The sequence below is a fragment of the Lacerta agilis genome, chromosome 9 (assembly GCF_009819535.1).
Source record: "Lacerta agilis isolate rLacAgi1 chromosome 9, rLacAgi1.pri, whole genome shotgun sequence".
In the NCBI taxonomy this organism is placed as follows: Eukaryota; Metazoa; Chordata; class Lepidosauria; order Squamata; family Lacertidae; genus Lacerta; species Lacerta agilis.
In genome coordinates, this window is record NC_046320.1 from 53,953,361 (window position 1) to 53,980,521 (window position 27,161).

The 27,161-nt window shown below is 42.1% G+C and overlaps 1 protein-coding gene across 5 annotated transcripts in view; it reads left to right on the forward strand.

Annotated features, from left to right (window-relative positions):
* Positions 1 to 27,161, forward strand: part of PPP3CA (protein phosphatase 3 catalytic subunit alpha) — a 180,444-nt gene that overhangs the window by 59,890 nt on the left and 93,393 nt on the right. For all 5 annotated transcript variants that reach the window (XM_033160409.1, XM_033160410.1, XM_033160413.1 and 2 more), the window contains exon 2: positions 25,313 to 25,513. In XM_033160409.1, coding sequence (XP_033016300.1) covers positions 25,313 to 25,513 — 201 coding nt within the window. The remainder of the gene's footprint in view (positions 1 to 25,312; positions 25,514 to 27,161) is intronic.

Here is a 27,161-nt window from a genome sequence, read left to right on the forward strand (position 1 = left end):
AGGCTGCCAGCTCTGCAGGTGAGGGGTGACATAACTTGGCTCCCAGGGGTGCTGCAGAAAGAATGCAAATGGTCAAGGGAGCCGTGGACTCAAAAAGGTTAAAAACGTGCTGTTTCTCTTGTGTGCTCAAGGTATGGCTGTTAGAGTTACAGCAGAAGTAATGTAGCTCTGGGGCTATGTACACACTATACCTTTAAAACACATTCAAAGCACATGCTTTCCCTTAACAAACTACAATGCCCAGAATTCTGGGGAAATGCACATCAAATGCACTTTAAAGGTATTGTGTTTACACAGCCACATTCTGCCTGTAGTAGAACAGTCCTAGTAGGCTATGTCATAGTACTGATTTGGAAGTTTAGACATACTCTGATTTTTCTCAGTTCTCAACTGCTTCTTAACTTTTGATGGTTCTTTTCTCCCTGAGGGATCAGATCAAAAGCCCACCTAATCTAGCATCCTGTTTCTCATAAGGCCTTACTAGGTGCCTATGAGAAGCCTGCAACCAGGACATGAGCTCAACAGTAAGCCTACTTTCCTCAGCACCGTTCCCCATAAAATGGTATTCAGAGGTGTACCACCTTTGATGCTGGAGGTGGAACATAGCCATAATGGCTAATAGTTATTGATAGACAGATAATAATGCTACTTATTATTTGTAGGCTGTCTAATCAGAATATCTTCCTGAAGTTAGTTCTGTCCTATAGATTTCGTAGTTAAGACTGATACAAATTTTAGCTCTGTGATTTCCTTTTCTGCCTTTAACGCACTTTCCCCCCCTCTTTAATCGTTTTTCCCCCTATTTCCATTTATTTGTTTATTGTTGGTTTTAATATTTATAGCAATATGCCCCTCAGTCATTCTTTCTCTCTTTGCATTCCTTGCTGTTGGCTGGCATTTCTTTTGGCAAAGTTTGAGTTCGTTTTTGTTCTCTTTTTTTTTGGGGGGGGGGGAGACGAGACACTTCTGTTTTTGATACCAATAGGTATCTTGACTCTGCTCATCAACCATATTGGCATTATCTTGGCCTTGACGTTTCCTGATTCCTCCCCAAGATCATAGAGGCATATAAGTATGCTATTTGTGGGCCAGTAAGCCTTTTTTTTGTACTTGCAATGGTTAGCTTATCATTTCATCTTTCTCTTCACATATAAACAGTACTTTTTATAAATATTTCTTGGGTTCTTTTTTTTTTTAATGATCAAAAGAACATCCCAGTTTCAATACTAGCTAAGAAATGTAGAGAGTTGTGTTTTTGTTTTTTGAAGTGGTCTGAAGTCTTGAAATCAATAGTAACTTTCCTTACGCCGTGGTCTGCCTGCTCTGCAGTTTTCTATCTCTAGGGAGACATCCTAATTGATTTTTTCCCTTGTACATGCCAGACACAAAGTGATATTGTACAAACTCAAATTTTGCTAACCTGTTATCATGATTAATATGGTGTGCCTCATTTGGTTTTGGAGTGAACTTTTTCTGATTTACAAGCAAGCTGCGCTGTTTGGTACACTGCTCTCTTTGAACAATCACAATGCCTTGAGTTACCGGTAAATGAATTTCCAGAACCGCATTGGTTCAAAACCACTCTTCAGATGTGGAAGGTGTGTCATATACAAAAGGTTGCCAGTCAAGATGGCAAGCTCACATTGCAACTTAGCCAAGACCATATTGGAAATTTTTTCAGACCTTTGGTAGATCTGGTTTGTCTGCTTTGGTGTCCAGCTCTTTTATTGTATTGATTAGATTTTAGCTATATATTTGTTCCAAAGTTGGTGTTGTTTTATTATGTTTGGAAACTGCTTTGGGATCTTACGGAGGGAAAGCAGTCAATAAAGTCTATAAATAATTCAGACCAATCATCTTATTTGCATTGGTTCCCTTATGTTATCATTTGCTCCATTGACATGGATGCCTGTTGGCTACTTTGCAAACGATTCCGATATTTTTAAAGTGTGTTACATTTATTTTATAGTCTTTCTCACAAAGAGCTCAACTTTGTGTTGCTGCTTTGAAATCACCCAGGGGTTGTGGGCTGATGGAAGATGACTTTCGTCTGTCTCTTGCATCTCTCTTACTCTTTAGTCTTAATTGCATGCCCAAACAGAGAGAACCCCCCCCCCCAGTATTTAAAAATATTGCCATTCCCTCCATTTGGAAAAAAAAGTAACAGTGAGTTATAGAATCATAAAACTAACCCACCACAGAGTACTGCTAATTGCTTCTTGTGAAAAAGAACCACCCAACATAGTTACAAAAGCAGATTTGATACTTCGAGAGTAAGTTCATCCAAAAACCCTCATCGTGAACCTTGCTAGCAGAAAACCCAGGGGTGACGAGAGGCTGACTGCTGGCTGAACAAGGTGATGGTTGAAACCTGCTGTGGAGAAATTGGTCTGAAACCTGAGGAGCTTGTGTTGGAAAGCTGAGAAGGCTCTCCCTGAGCAGAGGGGAATTCAAGCCTTCAGAGCTGAGGAGGTTGGCTGGCAGGGGTGGGTGGGGAGGAGGCTGCGAGAAGGGCAGCAGCTACACAGACTGTCTCCTAAGGCAAAGGAGCACCAACCCAGCAGTGCAGCTTGGGTCTAGAGCCTCAAATGACCACCCAGAGGGTGGAGATATATGAATTGTGTGCTTCATAGGAACCATTTGTTGGCAATGAGCAGGTGTTTTGTACCCAAGTCAACATCACTAAAAGAGAAGCACTGTTATGGTGGGGAGGGGATTTAAAATCTAAGAATGTTTCTGGCTTTTGTGGAAATATGGTAGTTATGATGTAAGGCGTGGAAGCTCCAGAGGCATGATTTCTTGGCTGCCTAAAATAGGGATGGCAGAATCTGATCTTGTGGGGCTCCAATTCCCATTTGCTGCAGGAGCTTCCTGCAGCCAATCAGAAGCCACAGAAGTTGCACCAGATGTTCGGCTTCTGAAAATCATTTGAAAACCAGAACAATCACTTCCAGTTTTCGATCGTTTAGGAGCCGAAACGTTCAGGTTTACAGGCGTTCGACTTCCGAGGTTTCACTGTAACATCTTCAGGGTCACAGATTCTCCGTTGACCAAGAGTCATTTGTTTATCTCAGTCTAGAAATATTTTGCATCTAGCACTGCTCCCCTCCATATTAGATGCTGTAATCAGGATAGCAAAAAAGAAAAAGGAGAAGAAGAAAAATGTTTGTCACCTTTCTTGCCTAAAGAGTCCCTTAGGAATTAATAGTGCAATACCTTGCAGGTGATGGGTGGCTCTTGGGTGCTGAGTAAACACAAGCTGGCAGCTGTACATGGAGTCTGTTTTCGTTGCATAAAATAAAAACAATTAAATTGGACCCACAATTTCCAGGATAGCTGAAATTGTGTTTTGTGTTCTCCTTGTGAGGTAGATGCATCCATTTCGGTTTTACTCAAAATGAGAACTGAGACACGTTTGAAGTTATGTTTTTACTTCAAAGGTGATGCTGTTTTGGTTAATGATCCCACATTGTGTGCTTTAGTTTAAAGCCCAATATAATCTTACACAAAATCTCTTTGAGGGACTGCCAAAATTCTTACACCGGCCCTTTAAATATCCTCATTTTGATGCAAGCACCATTTTTGTCACTATTCGTGTTTTGTTAGAATCCATTTATTTCTAGGTGTACATTTATTTTAGAACTGGGAGTGTTAGTTGGCAGATGACAATTTTTTTCTTGATTAACGAAGACTAATGTCAACCAGTGAATGAAAATGTTAAGGAGAGAGGATGTTAAGAAAGCATTGGGTGTTTTTTTCTTTTTTAATGTTATCATGGTTCCGGTGTTGTAGTGCGTTAGGGAATGAAAAGGAAAGTATTAAAGATGGCCTGTTTAAAAGTTCTCTCATGCTGCCTTAGATAGTACTGAGGTTTGATAATATGAAAATTGATCTAAATTTAATCAAACAGATGAAAATCAGATTAATCAACTAATAATATTTTAAAAGGAGAAAAAAAGCAAGGTCTGGCTGTGGCTGATGGGAGCTATATTCCAAAACATCTGGATGGTTAGGAAATACTGTTCTAACACTACCCCTTTCTTATCCCCCCCCCCATGGTAATTCCTTCTACAATTATGTCTTGGAAGCAGAGAAATTCAGGTGGATCTGACAATCTTCTTTTCCGGCTCCCTTCTCTCCAATTTAAATGAAGTTAACTTTGCACTCCCACACTAAGCCCAAATCTATCCTCTGATTCACACATGCTTTCTCATCTTTCACCTCCCAGCCTTAACCCATCCCTTCCCTTGGTTGCAGTCATAAATTGTAGTTGAATGGCCATAGTGCCCATGCAGCCTCCTCCTTCCCCAGTGGTGGGGAAGAACAATAACAACCTCAAACAATTGCATTCCTCTTGAGGTGGTGGTGGAAGCAGCAGCAGCAGCAGCAGGTCTACCTTCTCCTTGAGAAGTTGAGCACAGCCTACATAGCACAGCCCACCCTCCCTCATCTTCCTAACAACCCTGTGAGGTAGGTTAGAATGAGTATTAGTCACTAGCCCAGTAAGCTAGTGTGGCTGAGCAGGAATTTGAATCTGGTTCTCCTCACCACTAGACCAGTGTTCCAACATTTTACACCACACTTGCTTTCAGAAATCATTAGGCACCCCCAGTGTAAACAGTTGTGTGTGCCGATTGAAGCTTGGACAAGACAGGTTGTTGCATCATATGCACACACATACGGTCTACTTTACTGTTTTATTTGATGCAATTGAATTTACTGATAGCCTTCTTTCACCACATTGCTACAGCTGATAGAATAAAGTATACCCCTTGTCCTTTCCCCACCCCGAAAGACACGGGCATACAGTCTGTAAGCTACCTTAGGAAGCCATAGGCACTTTGGAGTTTTCGTCCAATAATTCAGCTCAAGAGTAATCCTATTTGCTGCATGAGCAAATTTCCCCCAGCGCCAAGAAAATATGAACCCTTTCCGTTGCATTTCATATATCCCAAATATAAATGTTCTTAACTTTCTCGGTACAGCAATTAGCATTCATAGACCTTTCTTGTGTGTGGGCTTTTTCATGCATTTAAAATCTTCCAGTACACCCTTCTTTTTTTGCTGGAAGGAAAGCAGCCTAAGCTTAATTCAAAGGAGTATGTTCCCACAAATGCTAATATTACAGCTCCACCCACACACATACTGCAGAGGAATGTGTTACTAGAGGTGCATTATGGTCATTCCTTACTGGAAGGGACCCTCTTCTACAAAACAAATCGATAATATTGTATTTCTCCCCAAAAGGATGATACAGAAGGGGGGGCTCTTGGAGCTGTGGTTAGTATAAGTCAAAGCACGGGCTGTGGAAGCTGGCATCTAGCATTCACTGTAATGATAAGTAAAAAGGTAAAGGTAAAGGGACCCCTGACCATTAGGTCCAGTCGTGTCCGACTCTGGGGTTGCGGTGCTCATCTCACGTTACTGGCTGAGGGAGCCGGCGTACAGCTTCCGGGTCATGTGGCCAGCATAACAAAGCCACTTCTGGCGAACCAGAGCAGCGTACGGAAATGCCGTTTACCTTCCCGCTGGAGCGGTACCTATTTATCTACTTGCACTTTAACATGCTTTTGAACTGCTAGGTGGGCAGGAGCTGGGACCGAACAATGGGAGCTCACCCCATCGTGGGGATTCGAACCGCCGACCTTCTGATCAGCAAGCCCTAGGCTCTATGGCTTAACCCACAGCGCCATCCGCGTCCCATAATGATAAGTACTGTATATTATTTTTTAAGGGAAAGCAAGCATAAGGAGGGGAGTACTGGCTCCCTACCGCCCCCCACCCGCTAGGAATCTTCATTTGCAGAAGCTTGCTGTTGACTTACAAAACTTTTCATCTTGTGAGCAAAAACAAAGCATTGACATCATAGTCTTTTTAGGTGCCTTGGATATAGGCCACATGCCTTAACTTTTCCCTGGACAGGGCATTGTTTGCATATCTGGTAAAATGGACGCTGTGAAAGACTTTTTTTTTTTAATTAATTCTTTTTTCATTTTTACAAAATAAAAAACAACAACAATGACAGTGACAATGAACAAACAAACAAACTCACACCTTGATACATTATGAAGAAAGAAAGAAAAAAGGGAAAAAACAAAAACAAAACAAAAAACAAACAAAAAAGAATATCTATACTTACAAAAAAGTTGTCACAAAACCAAGTAATTTTCCTAATGCACAAAACTTTGTCTTCCCACTGAAGGATAACAACAAATGTATATATCGACTAATACTATTTTATCCCCCTACTTATTTTCTTTATACAAAGTCTTGTGCACATTTAGTGCTTATATTGACTTCCCTATTCCTACGCTCTACCACTTCAGAATATATCATATAAATAATCCAATTAAACACTGAAACTTCTATCAATATATCATTTACTTCATACCTACTTCACTTAAAGAATTACCTTTTTCATTTAATATTTATTACTTTTCCCACAAGAACTATTACAAAGCGTATACCATGTTCGGGTCGCACCTCATTTTTAAGTACCTTAAAAACCCGTGCATGGGGGATGGATACCTACAATTCAGTAAGGTCTCTGAATGGTTTTTGGTCTTCCTTTTTTTAAAGCCAAGCCAAGTCCTGGCAGCCATGTGCTGCTGAACAGTTTGAAACTGGAGCCTCAAGTGCCCTATGTGAATCTGTAGGGCAGGCCTCCTCAACCTCGGCCCTCCAGATGTTTTGAGAATACAATTCCCATCATCCCTGACCACTGGTCCTGCTAGCTAAGGATCATGGGAGTTGTAGGCCAAAAACATCTGGAGGGCCGAGGCAGAGGAAGCCTGCTGTAGGGTCATGCAAATCTGTAGGCATTTGTATGGGATGGGGCTTTGAAGCTGCCTATCAAAAACTGCACCTGGATAGCAGACTTAGCAGGCACAGAGGTCACCAGGTTCAAGTCATTATGATGAGATATATTGTAGCTCTATTTAAATTATAGTAATTATGTCTAAATTTGCACCTATACTAAATTAGCATATATGTTTAAAAATGCAAAACTACCTCCACTGTCAAAGCCAGTATGCCTCTGAGTACCAGTTGCTGGGAATTACAGGCGAGCAGAGTGCTGTTGGCATAGGCTCTTCTTTTGCTTTTAAATTATCTCTCTTTTATGTGTTTCCTCATTTTTGATGATGCATAATTGGCCATCCTACCAGCAGAATTTCTTCTTTATTTTGCAACCTCACCTCACCTTTTCTCCCATATTTTGAACCTGAGAAGTCTGGATGCTTGCTTCTTCTTTCAATAGACTTCTAGACAGGGTCTTAAATGTGAGGTGCCAAAAGAAAAGTCCACAAGAAGCCTGTAATCAGTACAGGTTGTGTACTAGAGGAAAGCTGCTGTCCACTGTGATATTTCCAAGCTTTCCTACGCTGCTGTGAAACCCAAACCATAAATTACAGAGAGAATTATGGGTGCTGCTTATCTATACCTCCAAAACTATGTGCAATTGAAAATTCATGAGACTAGAGTTTGACCTCATATTAGTGTAATGCCATCAGCCAACGAGGCAGAAAAGGGTAGGGACAGTGCTGAAGTGATGGCAACCCATGTGGCTTCTTGTATTGCACCTGAGAAATAGAAACTGACAGAGGTCTTCAAGAAGTTTAGCTCCATTCTGGATTGAAATTTCTATCATTGGACAGCTTCAACTTCCATCTTCAAGCAAATCTTTCTAATACGATTTATTAGCACATGCCATGAGATAACAGTCATAACATGAGATAATCAGCTGTAGGTTGCAAGGTGATATGAATTGAGATCCACACCCACAACATTAGAGAGATACAGTACAGTTTTAGAAATCCGTGCTATAGAAGTAATGCAGATCCTGGAAATAAAACAGCATAGAAATAATTAACTTGAGCTGACAAACTGATCCGGAATATTGGCATAGGTGGAGCTTTGTTTTTAGCTTTGTTTCCTAAATACAAGTAAAATAAAGCATGCTAGATTAGATCACTCTTTAGGGCATCAATTTTTTCCAGTGCAAGTTAGCACATGCAAATTAAGCATAGAAAAAACAACCCCAGGATTTCCCCCATATTACTGCTTTTTCTAGAATGTGGCAGGCTGGTAGACATTCAAGAATGAGGTTAGTAAATGTCCACCAGCATTGGTTTCCCCCTGGCTCAATATTACTTTTGAGGGAGCTGATACACTCTGAATGTTTTGCAGAACTCTTCTGGTTTCATGCAGGCCACAGAGTTAAGGGCATCCCTGTCTGGGTCATACTATATATTCAGACCCACCTAGAAGTGTCAGTGGTGTTCAGGAGCCTCTGACGGAGGGGACAACTTCCTCCTAGTTGGAATTGAATGTGGAATTTTGTTGTTGGCATCAGTCTGTCTCGAGAGACAATAGAGCGCGCCTCTGAGGGTAAAGACACAGTGCCTGCTGTGGCTGCTGACACCAGTAACTTGTAACTGCTGCCTCCTGGGAGCACATGGGGGGCACTGGTGGGAGGCTGGAGGGGGGCGGAGCACAGGGGGCACAATAGGCTGGCTGCCATGTTCCCCGGCCTGCTTTGGACACACACAGGTGCCTCAGAGTTCAGACATAGGCACACATAATAAAAATAGCGGGGAAATGGAAATTCCCCTCTGAGGAGGCCATTTCGAACAGCGAGACGTTGCTGTCAAATGCACATACGAAAGAAGCAAAACAACATCAAACCTAGTGTTATGTGAAATACATTCAACAAGCACACAGAACGTAACCAGCTGTGCATTCACATAAACAATGCTTTTTTGTATTTTTCACAGTATCAAATATTTCTCTTGTACATAATCAACACATAAAGTTCAACAAAGTAGCACAGAATTCCCAATAGATCAGTTCATTCATAGAGTCCAAATATTTGCTAGTTTCTGTTCCATGTATGTCTTTGGAGTCAGTGTGGTGTAGTGGTTAAGAGCGGTAGACCCGTAATCTGAGGAACCGGGTTCGCATCTCCGCTCCTCCACGTGCAGCTGCTGGGTGACCTTGGGCTAGTCACACTTCTTTGTAGTCTTTCAGCCCCAGTCACCTCACAGAGTGTTTGTTGTGGGGGAGGAAGGGAAAGGAGAATGTTAGCCGCCTTGAGACTCCTTCGGGTAGTGATAAAGAGGGATATCAAATCCAAACTCTTCTTTTTCCTGTGTTGTTTTGCTGCATTAGCAGCACCAAAGTGACCTCTCTGGGGTGCAAGCCTGGGCAGGTTATAACCTATCCTGCATTTACTGGAATGAATGGGTTGTATTCAACTAAGTTTTACTCAGAGTAGAAATAAATCAGGGGTCAGCAAACTTTTTCAGCCGTGGGCTGGTCCACTGTCCCTCAGACCACGTGGTGGGATGGACTATTTTTTTTGGGGGGGGGATGAACGAATTCCTATGCCCCACAAATAACCCAGAGATGCATTTTAAATGAAAGGACACATTCTACTCAAGTAAAAACACACTGATTTCCGGACCGTCCATGGGCCAGATTAAGAAGGCAATTGGGCCGTATCCGGCCCCCGGGCCTTAGGTTGCCTACCCCTGAAAGCTAGGTCCATTTATTTCAGTGGTTCTATGAGTAAAACTTAGTTAAGTACCATCCTATGCATTTAACTTTATCCTTGCTGGAAAGTCAATATGTGACTTGAATCCCCACCTTTTGAGTAGAACAGGGGTCAGCAACCTTTTACAGCCATGGGCTGGTCCACCATCCCTCAGACCATGTGGTGGACCAGACAATTTTTTTTGTGGGGGTGGGGGGAATGAACGAATTCCTATGCCCCACAAATAACCCAGAGATGCATTTTAAATAAAAACACACATTCTACTCATGTAAAAACACCAGGCACGCCCCACAAATAACCCAGAGATGCATTTTAAATGAAAGGAAGCATTCTACTCAAGTAAAAACACGCTGATTCCTGGACCGTCCATGGGCCATATTGAGAAGGCGATTGGGCTGCATACGGCCCATGGGCCTTAGGTTGCTTACCCCTGGAGTAGAAGGTGCAAGGTGCTGAAGAACAGCTAGCTAAAGGATTTCATAGGTTGAGACTGGGCATGAGAAAAAGGAGTAGAAGCCTACTGGGACAGTATGCTTGGGAAACCCAAGTTATGTTGCGCTGCTTGTGTGTAACTGATCTGAAAATTGATAGGTTTAGCAGCTGCTTAAACAGCTGAGGTTTGCATTCTCTGAAGGCATGTAAAACCAGCAGCGCTGCAGTGTGCTCCTTCACTATTTCCAGTATATGTGGATTTCTAATGGACTAATGAATGGTGAAGGGGCATAAGCTCAGTAGTAGAGGACATAGAATTGTAGAGTTGGAACAGACCCTGTGGGTCATTGAGTCCAACCCCCTGCAATGTAGGAATCTCAACTAAAACATCCGTAACAATGAAGGGGTCTTGGGTATCTACAGGTGGGGCTGACAGACCTCTGCCTGAGACTTACAGGAATGTTGATAATACTGTGCTAGATAGAACTTTGGTCTGATTGGCATAGCAGGCCAGCCTATTATGTTCCTATGAAATATGGTTGCATTGCACTAAAGCTAATGATTAAAGCAGCAGGCCCTTGATAAAGTAGTTGGGTTTAGATGCTGGGTAACAGTGACTGGAGGAATTTGCTTTTGATCGTTTCAACTCTTTGCCACAAAAGGACAAACTTAAAATACAGTTTTATTGTGAGTTGATACAGCTGGTTCCATTTTCTCCCCATGCTGTTTGCATTATTAACCTTGTGTGATATTGGCTTCTTGTTATCCACAATACAGCTGTGAAATTAGGTGCAAGGTAGAATTTATCTCATCCCTATTCTCATGTTTTTCAGGTAGGGTATATCTTGGCTTTCTGTCCTTCAATAGTTTCTTCCTTGTGCCTCATTCCTGCACGTGGTCAAAACTTGTCCCAGTGCCATGAAGTGGATTCAGATAAAACATGATTTTAAAGAGATTACCTTCTCCTTTCCCGTGTGCAAAAAAAATAAATAAAAAAAGGAAGGGTGAGTTGATGAGACTTGGACCAAAATAATATTTTTCACAAATAGAAATGCAATGAGTAAATCCCCGTTAGAAAAAGAGCTAGATTCCTATGGTGCAATGCCTCCTTGTTTACATATGCTAAAGCAATCTATTATTATATTGTTTAAGATGCTAAGGTTGTTACCTAGCATGGTAGTTATTACATGTAGAAATTGACAGCTAAATTATTGGAGCGCTGCAATTTTATGCATGTTTACGCAGAAAGGAATGGCATTGCATTCAACAGAACTTACTAATTTGTGATTTTGAAAATAACAAGCTTAGCAGGATGATTGAACTGATTATTTTTACATATAGAAATTAACAGATAAATTGATTGATTAGAATTGGAAGATGAAACCTAACTTGGAGGAAAGCCCCACTGAGAGGAAACATGCAATGAATGTGTTGAGATTCGGAACACTTTGGTTTAGAAGAAACTTCAGTGGAAGGAAAAGAGCTGAAAGTAATTTTGGTGAGAAAAGCATAGGTACAAGCCCCCTGCCCCCTGCCCATGGTACACATAACCTCACCTTCTTTTTGCTTTGTGGGGATTTGACATTGGTTTGGATAGGTGATGGCTTATTTTTCCTAGTTTCAGTCTTGGTTATTTACCTATATAAGAAATTACCAGTAAACGATTCTGAATAGCTATAAAAGCTGAATCACGACCATTGGGAAGGATCAGTTACAGGTGGGTAGCCGTGTTGGTCTGCCATAGTCAAAACAAAATCGAAAATTCTTTCTAGTAGCACCTTAGAGACCAACTGAGTTTGTTCCTGGTATGAGCTTTCGTGTGCATGCACACTTCTTCAGATACCAAAGAAGAATATCTGAAGAAGTGTGCATGCACACGAAAGCTCATACCAGGAACAAACTCAGTTGGTCTCTAAGGTGCTACTAGAAAGAATTTTCGATTTTGTTTTGACATTGGGAAGGAGTTGATTAAGTTAGGCCTTTGCTCAAGTATTTCAAAGATTTTTGTATGTATGTATACAATTCAACCCCCCCCCCATGGAAAGAAAACAGTACTAAGTACTGAACATCTTAGAAGTTATTATTATGAATCTGCTGCAGGTTTTACTGGAGCTTAAACTTTTTCTCCCCCAATTTTCAATTCAGGTTGCTATTCTAGTTGTTAAGTATGTTAGGATCAATGGATTGAGGGTGGCTGGGGCGGGGGAGATACAGAACTGGAACAAAAAGTCACTGGGATTTGCTTATTACAGCATTTTATGAGAACAGAGAAAATTGAGTGGTTGTCATTCCTCATACATAATGTTCTGTAACCGTGGTTGTGGAATACTTTCCTTCCTTCTCTTACTAACATGGTAATTGGTTAGACCTTGTGGAATGAAGATCCTGTAAGGTTAGGCTATGGGATAATGTTCTCATTAGTGTCTCATGTTTCCCTCCTCCCCTAGAATGAATGGATATGAACTGGGTCAGAGTTGCAAAAATAATTTGTGAGCTTCCTCAGATTGATGGATTCAGTCTAAATCAAAGGCAAATGTAGGGTATGATTCTAGCGAAAGCAGTGAACTAAAACCTGGCAGTTCCCTATTGTACACTGACTATTCCTTATGCTTATAGAAGCCATCATGCATGTTGAGCTCTTGCTCTTTGTACTTGAGACATTGCTGACCCTGAGATGCAGAGCCTTTCAATAAATTTTGCATTGTCTTAGAATCATAGAATCATAGAGTTGGAAGGATCATCTATTCCAACCCCCTGCAATGCAGGGATCTCACTGAAGCATCCCTGGCAGATGGCTATACAATATCTGCTTAAAACCTTCAAGGAAGGAGAGTCCACCACCTTCCAAAGGAGCCTGTTCCAGTACAGAACAGTTCTTACAGTCAGAAAGTTCTTCCTGATGTTTAGTCAAAATCTCCTTTCTTGTACCTTGAATTGATGGATCTTATCTGTGTTTTGATTGCGCGGGGGGGGGGGGGGCAGGGGGCGGCAGGAAGCAAGTGGTGCATTATTTTGCTTATTGGTAGAAATATGAAAGTTCGTGTGCAAGGTCTTCCCCAGTAGAATGTGTTGCCCATCATTACTAGCTGGACAGAGTCTTGGTGATGAGACACACACTGTGTGCTGAGAAACGAAGCTACAGGTAGTCCTTGTACAAAGAAAACAAGAAGGGAAGCTAAAGTCACTTAATCAGGATAGCAACCTGAGGACCTTGGTTTCCTTGTATCAGAGAGAGAAGGGGATCACAAGAATAATAGAGTAAGGAAATAAGACCCATGGAGGAAATTCCAAATAAAGTTGCCGTATTCACATTGCTATGAAACGTGACTCAGAGGCAAAAATGTGCTTCTTTCATTTATTTTGTAAAGATGCTGTACAGGGGTAGGAGTTTTGTGTTCTTTTGTAGCCTGGAACCATTATTCTGTTGTCTTTCCAAGTTGTTTCCTCATTGCTGATTGAGATATTCAAATAAAATGGTTGAACAGCTAAGTCATAAGAAGGTTGCATAGCTCGTGCTGTGCCATGGTGAAATCAGCAACAACTTTACTCCTACCTACACAGAACTGCCCACACACTCCTGGAACGCTCAGTGGGTGTTTAACTAGGTACAGTTGGACCTGTGTAATTAGCTTACATTTTCCCAAACCTTTTCTGAGCTGTAAAATGTCAAACATTTAGCTTTTAAATAGAGCCACCATGGTGCCTGAAACATCAGGAGCCAGGAAACTGTTTCTTTTCAAATACAAAGTAAATGTGCATAGAACACTTGTATTAAGCTACAGGTAACGATTGTAACACGGCTTGAATGTCACAGCACTGTGGTTATTCTGTACCAAAAAGGGAAAGAAAAGAAAAGAAAGGGGGGGGCGCCGCCACCACCACCTTGCATTTGGCAAATCACAAAAGAGCTGTGCTTCAGTGCTGTTAAGGAGGATTGTTTTGGGGATGTTTCTAAGTGCTTTAGGCTATTTTTTTCTCAAAGAGGTTGAAAGAAATCCATTTGAAGTTGCAGAGTCCAGTACATATGGCTCTGTGGGATGAAGCTTTGATTCTCCCCAACCACCACCACCCCCCCTTCTACTTCTGGCATGCCTTGTGAGTAGGAGAAAGCAAGGGAATTTCTTTCCCAGCTTAACCAAAGAGGGTTGGTGTGCTGTTCTGGAAGATGTGAGGTATTTAAATATGGATTGTTGCTGAAGAGGACAATTTTCTTGTGGGAGAGCAATTTTGTTATCAGATCCTGCAATAACTCCTACTTAGGACACGAGCTTCTATAGGAAGGCTTTCCAGAGTCTTAAAGGGGGTGGGACAAAACCCTGCTGTGTAAACCTCTTCAAGTGCAGCCAGGATTTAATAAGGAGACAAATATTTTCTGCCCGGAGGCAGACCCCTTGAAGGAGATTCTCAGGATGTGATTAAATGACCCCAAACAGAAAAACCCTAGGAAATCTATTATTTAATTTTAGAGTTCATATACTTCTCTTCCTTCAAAAGGAGCCTAGAGCAGTGTACATTTTAGCAAAACTACCATCACTTACAGCAATAATTAAAACATCTTCATAAACAATGTTTCTTCACACAGCATGTAGTTAAACTGTGAAACTCAGTAGTGAGGGGCACCAACTTGGATGACTTCAAAAGAAGATTTGGCAAGTTTTTGGAGCTATCATTGGCTATTGGCCAGGATGACCATGCTCTACCTTCACTATTGAAGGGAGTTGGCATCTGTGTGTTTCAAAAGACAATGGAGTGTGCCTCTGGGGGATGAAGCCAAACGTTAACAGCGCCGAAGTGACCTCCCCAGGGAGCAAGCCTCGGCAATGTGTATGGAGGTCCTGGGCTGCCCAGATGACAAGACTCCTCGGCTTCACTGATGTGGTCCAAAGGAGAGCAGAGCAATACATTTGGCACCAGCTTGGCTGCAGGAGTTGCCAGGAGGAAGCGTACAAGGTGCCATCCAACGGTATTAGGGACTCCATTTGGATTTGCTTAGGGTTTGCTCCTTAGCCTTTTCTTCTTCTGAAGATGCCCCACAAGGCAGCAGGTATGGATTTTTTCCCTCTGGGTTCACCTTTCTCACAAATGAGTATAGCTGCAAAATTTAGGATCAGAGTGCTCCTTCTCCTAGATGGGCTACCTTCCCAGATTGACGAGCCCCATCTGCTCCTCATTTCCTTCTACAACACTTGCAGTAACCTCATTCTTGACCACTATTGGTCTCGTCCTCTAAATCCACCAGAGCCAGAGCCTGTCATCACATTCAGGGAAAGATTAAAAGCAGTGTGCCCCTGAATATCAATTGCTGGGAATCAAAAATGGGGAGAGTGCCGTTGTGCTCAGGTCCTGCTTGCAGGCTTCACCTCTGTCTATGGTTGGCTAGATGATGTTGCACTAGATGAGCTATTGGCTTTATGCAGGAGGCTCCTATGTGTTTCTATTCAGTACTTGTATATTCACCTAAACCTTAACAGAACAGTGGCATTTTCCATTACAGCATGGTACTTTTGGGGAGGGATCTGTTGTTCAGTGTTTCCAGCGATGCTTTCTGCTGAATTAATTGTTCCTATAATGGCTTTTCAATGGAGTGTAGTTGTTCTTTGTTCAATATCTAATAAAAGCAAAATCTGTCAACGCACTGCTTGGAAGCTTTATGGAACAAACTTGGGTGGGACACTAAGTTCAAAAGCAAATTCCACTGATGGAGGTCAGGAAGTTGTAATCAGCTTTTCCAGATGTAATCCTGCATGTGCTAGTCTACACTTAAAGGGATTTTGGTTGAGCCTGGCTGTTTCCCTGGGTTTTGAAAAATGTTATTAATAACCGTAGTCAAAACAATTGACATGAAAAACAGGAGATAATGTGTGCATGTAAGGCTACGTAATCTACATTCGCTTGGCTCCAGTGGTATCCTAGCATGAGCAGAAAGACGTTTCTGTTCACTAAAGGGGGTCTCTGATTTCAGCTTCTGTTCCACACTGAAGAATATTCAGGTGGGTCCCCTGACTCTGAATCAGCACTGGGGGGATCATGGGAGACTGCAGGGAGTTTTACATTTCCTAAGCAGGATTCTGTTCGCTCTTCTTTGGACCTTAACTGTCATTTCTTTATGTATGTGTCCATGTAAACTCTCCTTCTCTCTCTCTCTCTCTCTCTCTCTCTCTCTCTCTCTCTCTCTCTCTCCCACACACACACACACATACACATTTTTGTATCAATGTATTTACACTTTGTGTAAGAAGAAAGCATGCATTAGAATAACCACCAGAGCTTTAGGTATAGGCCGTAGTGAAGAACTGAGTGACTAGACCAGTCTTTGCCTGCCCAACCTGGTGCCCTCCAGATGTTGTTGATCTACAACTCCCAGGACCTCTAGCCGCTGGCTGCGCTTTTCAGGGGCTGATTAAAGTTGCAGTACAAAGCACTAGTAGGCTACCTGTTTGGGGAAGGCCGCACTTTTTATTAATACCAATTGCAGCTTGCGGAAGGTCTTGTTCCATAATTTATTAGCGTAACTGCCCCCCGCCCCTTTAATTAATTATTATACTCACTTTGTTGGTCTGGATGAGACACTTGAACTCAAAGCAACTTTGGTCTTGTGTACGGCAGGAATATAGGAGACTGCCTTACACTATCTGGTTTAGTCCTGTTCACATGGGCTGGCAAGGTTTAAGATTGGGAGCCTTCCCCAGCTACATCCAGAGATGCTTGGGATTGAACTTGGGTTCAATCCTTTTGCAACAAGTATGTCAGCCAAGTATGGTGGTCAGAAGGCTCTTCAAAGTCAAGTGTGTGCTTGTTGTGCTGGCCATAATTTTATTTCCATTCCTTAGAACGGTATGCACATTCGTGTTCATGTTACCTGCCTATCTTCAACTGTGCAAGTAGATTTTTTTCCCCCTTGGGCCTGAGCATGGTGCTAGAAAACCAATGGAAAACTTCCACAAGTTTTGTGTTCCATTGGTCTTGATTTTGAAACTTCATCTCAAATAAAGATTTTGCTTATTCATTTGTTTAATTGTATAGTATCATCAGACTGCATGGTGCATTTCAGTGTAGAAGACAGGTATTCTATCTATGCATCTTTGGGCAATTCTCTAGTGTAGCACTTTGTTTGGCAGACTTCTCTACTATAAGTGGGCTGTGACTATGCCGTTTCTTAGCAACCGTGGACTGTAATGACTCACTTTCTACGTACTGTATGTCACCTGTAACAAGCAACTCTGCAAAATAAGTCTAAAATAGCTGTTACTTCACAGCAATTGTTCTCTGCAAATATGCCTTCATCTTTCTCTTTTGAGCAGGTGAAAAAATAATGTTTTAATTATGCCTAGTTGGCAGCAGGCATTGCATTTTTATATTAAAAACAACAACATTGATTTGCCTTCTGTACACTGCTTTTCTCCATGTGCATATCAAAAGAATTAGTCTGGAAAATAAGACAATTGGCTGCTTCAGTAGTATTATATTTGAACCAAATGCCCAAGACATTTGTAGACACGATATGTTACTTATTTGTTAAGGGTATAAAATTTCAAAAGGTTATAAAATGTCAAATGGTTTAGTAGACATCATTTTGTAATGGAGAATTTTTTTGGGAATTGTGCTATCAGTTAGGATTCCTGGTTTTCACCCAGGTGGCCCAGGTTCAGTCCCCTGTATGGGAAAGAGTTGCTTTTTTTCATCCTGGTGGTGCAGCAATGAAGCTGCTAGCACATTTTCAAAGTTAAGCAGGGTCCAGTATGGTTTCAGATGGGATGGGGAACCGAATGTTGAGGTTCCTGCATTGCAGGGTATTGAACTAGTTGACCCTCACCAGCCTTGCAGCTCTACAATTCTTTGATTCTAAGAATGAAGCTGTAATCCTAACCCTGGTTACCTAGGAATAAGCCCCATTGGATTCAGTAGGACACGAGAAGACATGATCAGAATTGCCAAGCTCTTGGCTGCATTAACACTGAGAAATATAAACATCATTGAGCTGGTGCAGACCACAGCAGCGTGTGATTCTCTGCCCTCCTACACAAAGTTCTTAAACAAAGTCTTTTTCAAGTCTTCTGACTTGAGGCAGGGAGTGGGGTGTTCCTACTGTGCATGTGTTTGTTTGCACATCTACAATGTGCACATATGCATGAACTTCTCGGTTGCAGGCATGGAAATGGTGGAGTTGAGTCTGGTGCCTCCACCCATCCTGGGAACACCAGTTTATGTGATGGAGAAGCTGGGACACTTGAAAAGGACTCAAGGTTAATGCTGACAAGGGGTTTCAACCCAGGTTCAAATCTTGCTTAGTAGCAAGCCCTGATTAAGGAAGCAGAAGCATGCTGCTTCTACCTAAGCTTATTATGTCTGGGGGAAGGGGAACCACCATTGCCCGTTTGAAAATAGCCACTACCTAATAGCCACAGTACGTATTTGTTGCTTTCAGGAAAAAGTGAGAAAGTATTGCAAAGCTTGATTGGCTAGTTCTTTTTAGGTTACAAATGGCCAATAAAAAATGTTTGTTGGGTTGCTCACTTTGCTTGAAAGACTGCTGTGTTTCTCTTTTAGCAAACATGCACAGAAGGAAGTATTTGTTCAGCTTCGTTTCTGTTGACTTTGTTAAACTGCTGTGGGGGCACTCATGGCTCAAGAGATGACGTATGGACAGGCACCCCGAGTCACAAATATTAATATGCTTTGTTGAATCTGTACAACCTGCTCATGGGAGGCTGACTTCCTTGGCATGAACAAACTTAATTAAGCTTAACCAATCTGAAGAAGAAGAAAATGACACTTGCCTTTCGCTCTCTTCTGGACATCCAACTAATCTCAGCTGTTATTGTAAATTATGTTTGTTATCTTTGGCTAGCTACTGGGAAATTCAAGCAAGGATCACATGGTGGCACTTGGTTGTGTTTCTTACAAGAAGGATGAGGTGAAAAAATGTCTCTGTTTTCAACTTGTTGCAATATTATCTGGGGGACCAGAAGCCCAAGGGGAAGAATCTACAGAGTTAAAAGGCAATCCTCAGGAGTTCCTCTTTGTTCTGATCCCTAAGGGAGATGCCACATGTAGGTTGAGTAGAAAGGACTAGACCTTTTCTCTAGTTCAGGTGCTGTGCAATAGTGAAATACTATTTAAACAGCCCAATGAGCTGTTTTCCTTTCTTTTTTTCTTTTTTTACCCTAGGGCTGCTGCATATTTACAAAAAGAAGTTAAAGGTAATTTTTGTAATGTGGAATACTAAAACTTCTCCTAGCTGGGATTTTCTTCACTGCAGAGGCTTTCAGAAGGTGGTCTGCTGTCCTTATAAAAGTTAGGAACATAGGAAGCCATCTGATGCTGAGTCAGACCTTCACCCAGATAGATTAGTACTGTCCGCATGAGCTGTCAGTGGTTCTCTAGGATTTCAGACAGAATTCTCTCCCAGCCCCACAAGGAGATGCCAGGGGTTGAATCTGGGGCCTTCTGCAAGCAAAGCAGATGTTCAGCCACTGAGGGTATGACTTTACCCATAAGCTAAACACTGCTAAGAACCACTTCACGTGTCGACTTGGTTCATTTTCCTGCTCCTTCATTCAGTGTTCTGATAAATGGCCATTTTAGCTTTACTCCTTAAGCATTTTTTAAAATTCGTGTTGTGCAAGTTCTCTAAAACAATCAGCATAGCAAAACTTTGATGGCCCTGTTGTCACCAGTTACTGCTGTCATGAGTGATCTCTTTATTTTATTGGGAGCCAGTGTGGTGTAGTGGTTAAGAGCGGTAGACTCATAATCTGGTGAACCGGGTTCACATCTCCGCTCCTCCACATGCAGCTGCTGGTGTTTGTTGTTGTTGTTGTTGTTGTTGTTGTTGTTCTTCTTCTTCTTCTTCTTCTTCTTCTTCTTCTTCTTCTTCTTCTTCTTCTTCTTCTTCTTCGCCAAGGATTATCAGAGAGTGTCCCCCCCCCATTTCAATGCCATTTGGACCCCCTTTTTTTACTTTATACCCACGTGCCTTCTAGCTAAGGATAACGTCTCATTCTTCTGATAAAATGAAAGCTTATGCTGCAATAAATTGTTAGTCTTCAAAGTGTAACAGGATTCTTTGTTGTGTTTTCTGAAGCAAGCTAGCAGGCTTGTTCTGCAGGAAGTTGTGTTCTCCGTATTTCTCCCGTTTTGAGAGTTTCCACCTGGAAAATAGTTATTCCAGGTGACTAAACTCTGCATAGTGAAGGAATTAATACTGCCCTCTCTTGGTACTGGCATGAATTGCATTTTAATGCCATTTGGTTTTAATATTTTAATGAGCTTTTTGCTAATGCAATGTGTGGTGCACCATGTCTATGTACTGATTCTATTAACAACCAGGTTAATGGGAGGCAAGTGTTCAGCCACTCATGATTTTGCCTTTTAAAACAACAACAACAACAACCTTTGTGCTAATAAATTTGTTAATCATCTGCAGCTGGAAAATATTTTTAATTGGCTAGCCTCATATGTTAGCAGTTTGTTTAGTGCTTTCAGTTTTTGAGCAACACTACTGTACTATGTTTTCAAACTCAGTTTTCTTTAAAAAAAAAAAAACCCCAACAAGAATGTGCTCCTGCTCACCCCACTCTTTAATGGTACAAATTGGCATGGCTTTCTTAGACTTTGCATTTTTGAACCTTGACCTCAAGACTAGACTACTGCAACACACTCTACATGGGGCTTCCCTTAAGCCAGTGTTTCTCAAACTGGGGCCTCCAGCTGTTGTTGGACTACAACTCCCATCATCCCTAGCCTGCAAGACCAGTGGCCAGGGATGATGGTGGGAGTTATAGTCCAAAAAAAGTTGGAGACCCAAGTTTGAGAAACAGTGCCTTAGACTTAACCTGGAAGCTGCAGCTGGAGCAGATTGTAGCAGCTACAATGTTGACTGGGGTACCCCCATTGACACCATATAACACCTGTGCAGAAGGAGCTGCACTGGTTGCCAGTATGCTACTGGGCACATTTCAATGCCCTGCTTCTAGCAATTAAAGCCCTGAACTAACAACTTGGGACCAGAATATCTCAGGTGCTGCCTTTCCCACTGGATGCTGCCTGACAGCTGCACTCCTCGGATGGGGGCTGTGCTGAGAGTACAACAGGTGTGCTTAGCCTGTGCTAGAAACCAGGCTTTTGGCATTGCAGCTCCAGCCTTCTAGAATAAATGAGCAGCCAGAATCAGACAGGCACCTAACATGATGATGTTTACATTTTTGTTTAGGAAGCTTTAACCCAATCAACTGCAGAAGATCAATTTTATATCGGGTGAAATTGTTTCACTGTTTTCAGAATTTGTATGGATGGTTTTATTCTTTTTAGAGCCCGTGTTTCACGTTTTATTCCACTTTTTTCTGTTTTCATCACTTGGACGGCTTTATGCCAGGAAGCGGCCTATAAATTTGCACAATAGTAACAGTTATTATAATAAACATGTTAAAATGTATATGGCATAATGTCACAAACAAAATAATATTGTGGTTATTCCATTTGAAGTGCTGGCCTGCGGTTTTTCCTCTCCAGACATATGATTAAATGATAATGAAGCATAATTACTGGTCTGCTCTAAAAAAAAAAAAATTAAAAATGGTGACAACTATAAATAACCTTCGACTTCTGAAAACAAAACAACAGTTCTGACTGAAATAGTGGGATGAGAGGTTGTAGTCTTCCTGTTTTATAAATGGATGTCAAGGCAGCTTACAAATAAAAAATATAAATAGAAGTACCGGTAGCTGTTGGAGTGGATAGGGTACCTTGCAGAAGTTTTAGTTCCTTTACTTGTAGTTTCACTGCATTGTAAATTGGTTGACAGTTGCAGAAAGCTTTGAACAGATGTCAGAAGTCCATCCCTGCTAAAATGATTCCTTCTTTGCGTTTAATCTCACTAGAAGCATCAATCAAATATGCCAGCCAGCTCAGTCTTATCCCTCCAATCCTTGAGGATGGCATTAGCTAAACAGTGGGGTGAGCCAACCCTTTCTCCCCCATTTTGTTGTTGTGTTGTGTTGTAGTGTGTGTGGTCCTATGCTCCTGCTATACATGCTGATTCCCATCCCAGGTCCAATATCCTATGATTATCACTAAAGTGAGTGATAGCCAAGACTAAGGCAGAAACAGCCATTATGAACTACAGTGAAGAAGGAGGGGGAAAGACCAGTGATGACTGGAAATGGTAGAAGGGAGCTGAGAATCAGGCCTCATCTGCACTATACATTTAAAGAAGCAGCATACCTCTTTAAACAGTCATGGTCTCCCCCCCGAAGAATCCTGGGAACTGTAGATTGTTAAGGGTGCTGACAGTTGCGGAGACCCTTGTTCCTTTCCCAGAGCTCCAATTCCCAGTGCTTTAACTGTCAAGTCCCTCTTCACCAAGAACTTGGGGAATCGTAGCTCCGTGGGGGCACCTAACAACTCTCAGCATGCATAGCAAACTGCAGTTCACAGGATTCTTTGTGGGAAGCCACAGCTGATACAATGCTGCTTTAAATGTAGAGTGCAGATGAGGCCCGAGTCTCGTGTGGAAGGGGCTTCTACGTGCCTCATGTAGAATCGTGCTGCTTTATGTGTAGTCATTTGTAGAATTTAATATTCAGCATGGTTGTCCGTAGCTGAGTTGTCAGGTCAGGCTGTGTATCTGTGTTGGACCATGTATGTGTACATACATGCATGTAGCGAAAGGATTGTCCTTGTGTGTAGCATAAGCTTAACTGGAAGTCAGGTTGCCTTGTTATAATGTTAGGAAGTGAAAGGAGAAAACAACAGTACATGCGGTGTGTGCCAATAATTGCGGTGTGTTCCCCTCTGCTGGCACCGCAGAGGGTGTTTAATTAAGAACCTTATTCCCATAGCTGTGCTGAGAACATCAGCAATGATGCTGACACAGGCAGCACTAAACAAAAATATTAACTGTTTCTGCAGCATGCTGCTGCCTGGTGATTCCTGGTCAGTGACTGTTGGGGTGTGTGTGGAAACAACCAGCGCTGAATTCTGAAGCAAGTCAGAATGCAGGCAGTTCAGCCACCTCCTTCTCAGCTTGATGATGGAGCAGTAAAAACTCAGTTCTGTCCTGTTAAGTCAGGTGGTCTGCCTTCCTTTCCTGTTCCACTCCTCACTGAGGAGGCAGTTTGGTGTCATGGTCTGATCCCTAGCGTGGTGAGATGATGGTGTTCGGAGGAGGGGTTTAGATTTGTTTGACACTGGGGAAATGTTTTAGGACAAGCTAGGCCTATGCAGAAAGGGGTTGGCTTCACTTGAACAGGGATGAACCAGACCTTTTGGCACTTAAAATAAAAATAAAATGGCAGAGCAGCTTTTAAACTGATTGTGGGGAGGAAAGCTGACAGGAGCTTAAATTCGATGAAAATTTGGATTGCGTAGGACTAGGCATTGTGAGTGTGGGGAGCAAGATAGCAATTCAGAGAGGCCCAAAGGCTACATGCCGAAACACAAGTAAAGAGTGAGACTGTGTACAGGTTTTTCTACAGTAATGCCAGAAGCCTCCAAGCCAAGATGGGTGAAGTGGAGTGCTTGATCTTTGAGGGCATAGCAGTTACAGATACAGATACAGCGAGCAAAACAGAAACCTGGTGGCGTAGAAAGAACCAGTAGGGTATGGTTATAGAAAGGACAAAGAAGGGTGTACTGGAGGTGATATTCCTCTGTAAGTCAGAGAGGGCATTCAGTCCAGCGAGCTAGAAATCCCGAAAAGGCAGGCACACTAAATTATGTACAGTAAAGACAATGCACCTCTGCATAAACTCAGTACAAGCAAATCAGCACAAATGCTCAATAAACAGGAGCCAGCAATTTCAAGGAGTTTCTGGCTCCCTCCTTGCATTCTTTACACCCATACGGGATGGGGGAAATGCCACCTGAAATGGCTGTTTAAGATGCAGAAGCTTCAAGTGCTGCTGCTACATAGCTCTGGAAATTACAAATATATGTTTAGGGATGTACTCCATTTGGTGAGGCTGGCCTATACATATTGTAGATAGACTAGTTTTGAATCCTCCCCAGAGCTTTTCATTCACTTTTCTTTAATCTGACCTAAGCACAGCAGTGGCAGCTTGGATGAGTATAATTACCCTGCAGCTGGCAAGGCAGGCAGCCTCTAATGCCACTCCAATTTAGCTGCTTGGGAAAGGGGGTTAAGCTGGGATAATGCTACATCTTGATCCTTGAAACTGAGAGCATCACCTCTCTTGCTTTTCTGCTGGGAGCAAGAAAGTGAAAGCGGCAGTGTCACATGAGTTCTGTAAAGCCTATCACTGCTGTGTGACAATGGGAGGCTTTGCACTAAACCCTTGATGGGAGAACATCTTTAATGTTGGAGTCAGTGCCCAGAACATCAGAATTGTCATTCTCATAGAATTATAGCATTGGTAGGGCCCAGCTCTGCTCATTGTAGGATGTACAGTGCAGGATGCAACCACAGCATTCCTGAGACATGGTTGTCCATCCAGCCTCTATGTAAACACTTTCAGAGAGGACACACCCACCATCTCATAAGACAGTAGACCAGACCTTACTGCTTAGGGAGCTTCTCCTAGTGTTAAAGCAAAATCTGTTTCCCTGTTATTTCCATCCAGGGGCTCCAGCCCAGCTCTGTGGATCAACAGCAAACAAGTGGGCTCCATCTTCTACATGATAGCCCTTATTTGCTCTCATGTCTCCCATCAGTCTTCTCTTCCCTTTGCATGTCTATAATTGTTTATATAGTTTACAAGTCTTTTCAAGAGTGGTGTGTTTGCACTTATTGATGTTTTTGCTAGAGTTGCCTTACGTCCTGTAGGGTCTGTGACTTACCAACTTGGTTGCATTTTGTGTGGTTGCAGAAATATCCTTTGGTAGAGACAAGCATTGCCAGGGGAAAGAGGAAAGTCCATAGTAGCCACAGTTACCTATCTTGAACTTGAGTAGTTTTTGATTAAGGTTTTGAACCTTTGCAAAGGTTGTACCTTCTGTCTTCCCTGATCCTTTGCTAAGGATTGTTGTTGTCTTTTCAGGGTGAGAGCAGGGTGGGATGAGAGCAGCCAGCCAGAGTGGCTGGGGCAACCCAGTCAAGTGGGAGGGGTATAAGTAACAAAATATTATTCTTATGGGATTTAGTTAAGATTTTTAAACTAAAGTTAAATTGCTAGGGATTACAAAGTGTGCATAAGTGCTCAAGAAGCCTACTGACTACAAGAGGAAACAGTCTTATTGCCTGACAGTCTAATAAATACGGAAAGTTTATGAAAACCAAATTGGTTACCGGTAGTTAAAAAAAACCTTTGTTTTTATTGGGACTAATGGGTTTGCTTGGTGTATTGAATCCATCTGTCTTTGTTCTTGCAGCTGTCCCATTTCCTCCAAGCCATCGGCTCACAGCAAAGGAAGTGTTTGACAATGATGGAAAGCCCCGTGTGGATATCCTAAAGGCACACCTTATGAAGGAAGGAAGGCTGGAAGAGAGTGTCGCTTTGAGAATAATAACAGAGGGTGCTTCAATTCTCCGCCAGGAAAAAAACTTGCTGGATATAGATGCCCCAGTTACTGGTAGGTACAAATAACAACGGCAAAATAACAGGAATTCTGATGCAATGTGATCATAAAACATTTATTGTACGTAACACAAAGGACATTAAAAAGGATTCTGACCCCTGTTGTATTGGAATTGGGGGAGTTCAGTCCATTGTATATTTCTGTTCTTTATGTTTGACTAGCCTTGAGTGGGACAGAAATACGTTTGCTCTCTAGGTAGGAAAGTGCACAGGAATTGTTTCATTAGGGCCCTATGTCAAGTCACAGAACTGCTCTTCTGTGGGGCAACGTAACCAGTTTCTTCAAAGGTGCTCCTTAGTTATTTTAGTTAATTGAATTTATATATCACTTCACAAACCCCAAAGGAGCTCCAGAGCAATTTACAAGATAATAAAATACAGAAACGCAATATAAATAGCACATCTGTTTGAACAAAACAGGTACAGCTATACTAAAAGTTTTCATCCGAAGATTCACTGAAGAATGTAAAATATCCATCCACTTCCAGCATGTGCATGAATACCAGAAACGAGGACTCAAAGCCAAACCATTAGTGCTGTCCAAATGCTTGGGAAAATAGTGCGCAAGACTGCTTAAGCAGTTCTTTGGGGTAAAAATGAATAAAATAAAATAAAAATAAAATATTTGTCCCTGGAGGAGGGCAGTGTTGTGACTTGAAATGCATTCCTCTGCAACTTTGATATCTTCCCTCTCCATTGTTTCCTGTACTATCACATTTCCTCACTTCCTCTGGCCTGCACCATCTGTAACCCAGTGTGCCGATCACAACCCACCATCCATGTAGAGTGGAATATTAGACCTTTTCTATGTGTTCTTTTACTTGGACTGCAGAAATGGTGGGGGAGGGATTATTAAGCACCTGGTAGACTGAAATACATGACTGGTGGGGTCTTTGTTCATTGTGGTAAATATTGTGTTTGTCTTGTTGGGTAACAAGGTGTGCTGCATATATATATATATATATATATATATATATATATATATATATATATATATATATATTACATGTGGCTGCGTGTATATATGTATAAGGAAACATGGAAACATCTTCTTGATTTCTTGATGGTTTATGTGGACTCTTCTGACAAAGGTCGCCTGTATCTGTCAAATAAGGAGGTTCACTAAGCAAATGATATTATTTTCATCAGGTCATCAATGCACACAATGTTTTACAAAGTAAACAGAAGCTGCAGAGGTTGGTCCTTGCCCCAGCAAGTTTTCCATTCACAACTGAACCTGTGCACAGTGATGCCATTCACCAAACCCAGCAGGCCAGCACACACACTTAAACATCAATCCAAACATCTGCTGTCACTGAAGATGTATGGAGCCATGAGTGCATGCACAGCTTGGCAGCAGCACCAGAAAGCAGGTGGTGGTGGGGGAGGCAGATCAGGCCTGATGCTAGCCAGGGCCAGCTTGAGAGAGTGGCCTTCCATTCATCCACCCATTCTGTGGGCAGAAGAAGAGGTCTGTGCTGATGGAGTGACCCAGAGGTGGCTGGCTGGCTGCCTGAGCCCGCAAAACCATGCACAGTCTAGCTTAAGAGGAGGAGGGGGAGGAGGCGTTTGGGTTGCAGCTTTGGTGATTTGCTTCCATGGGAAAAGGAAAATGTTGATTGTCATGAAAGAAGACATTTAAT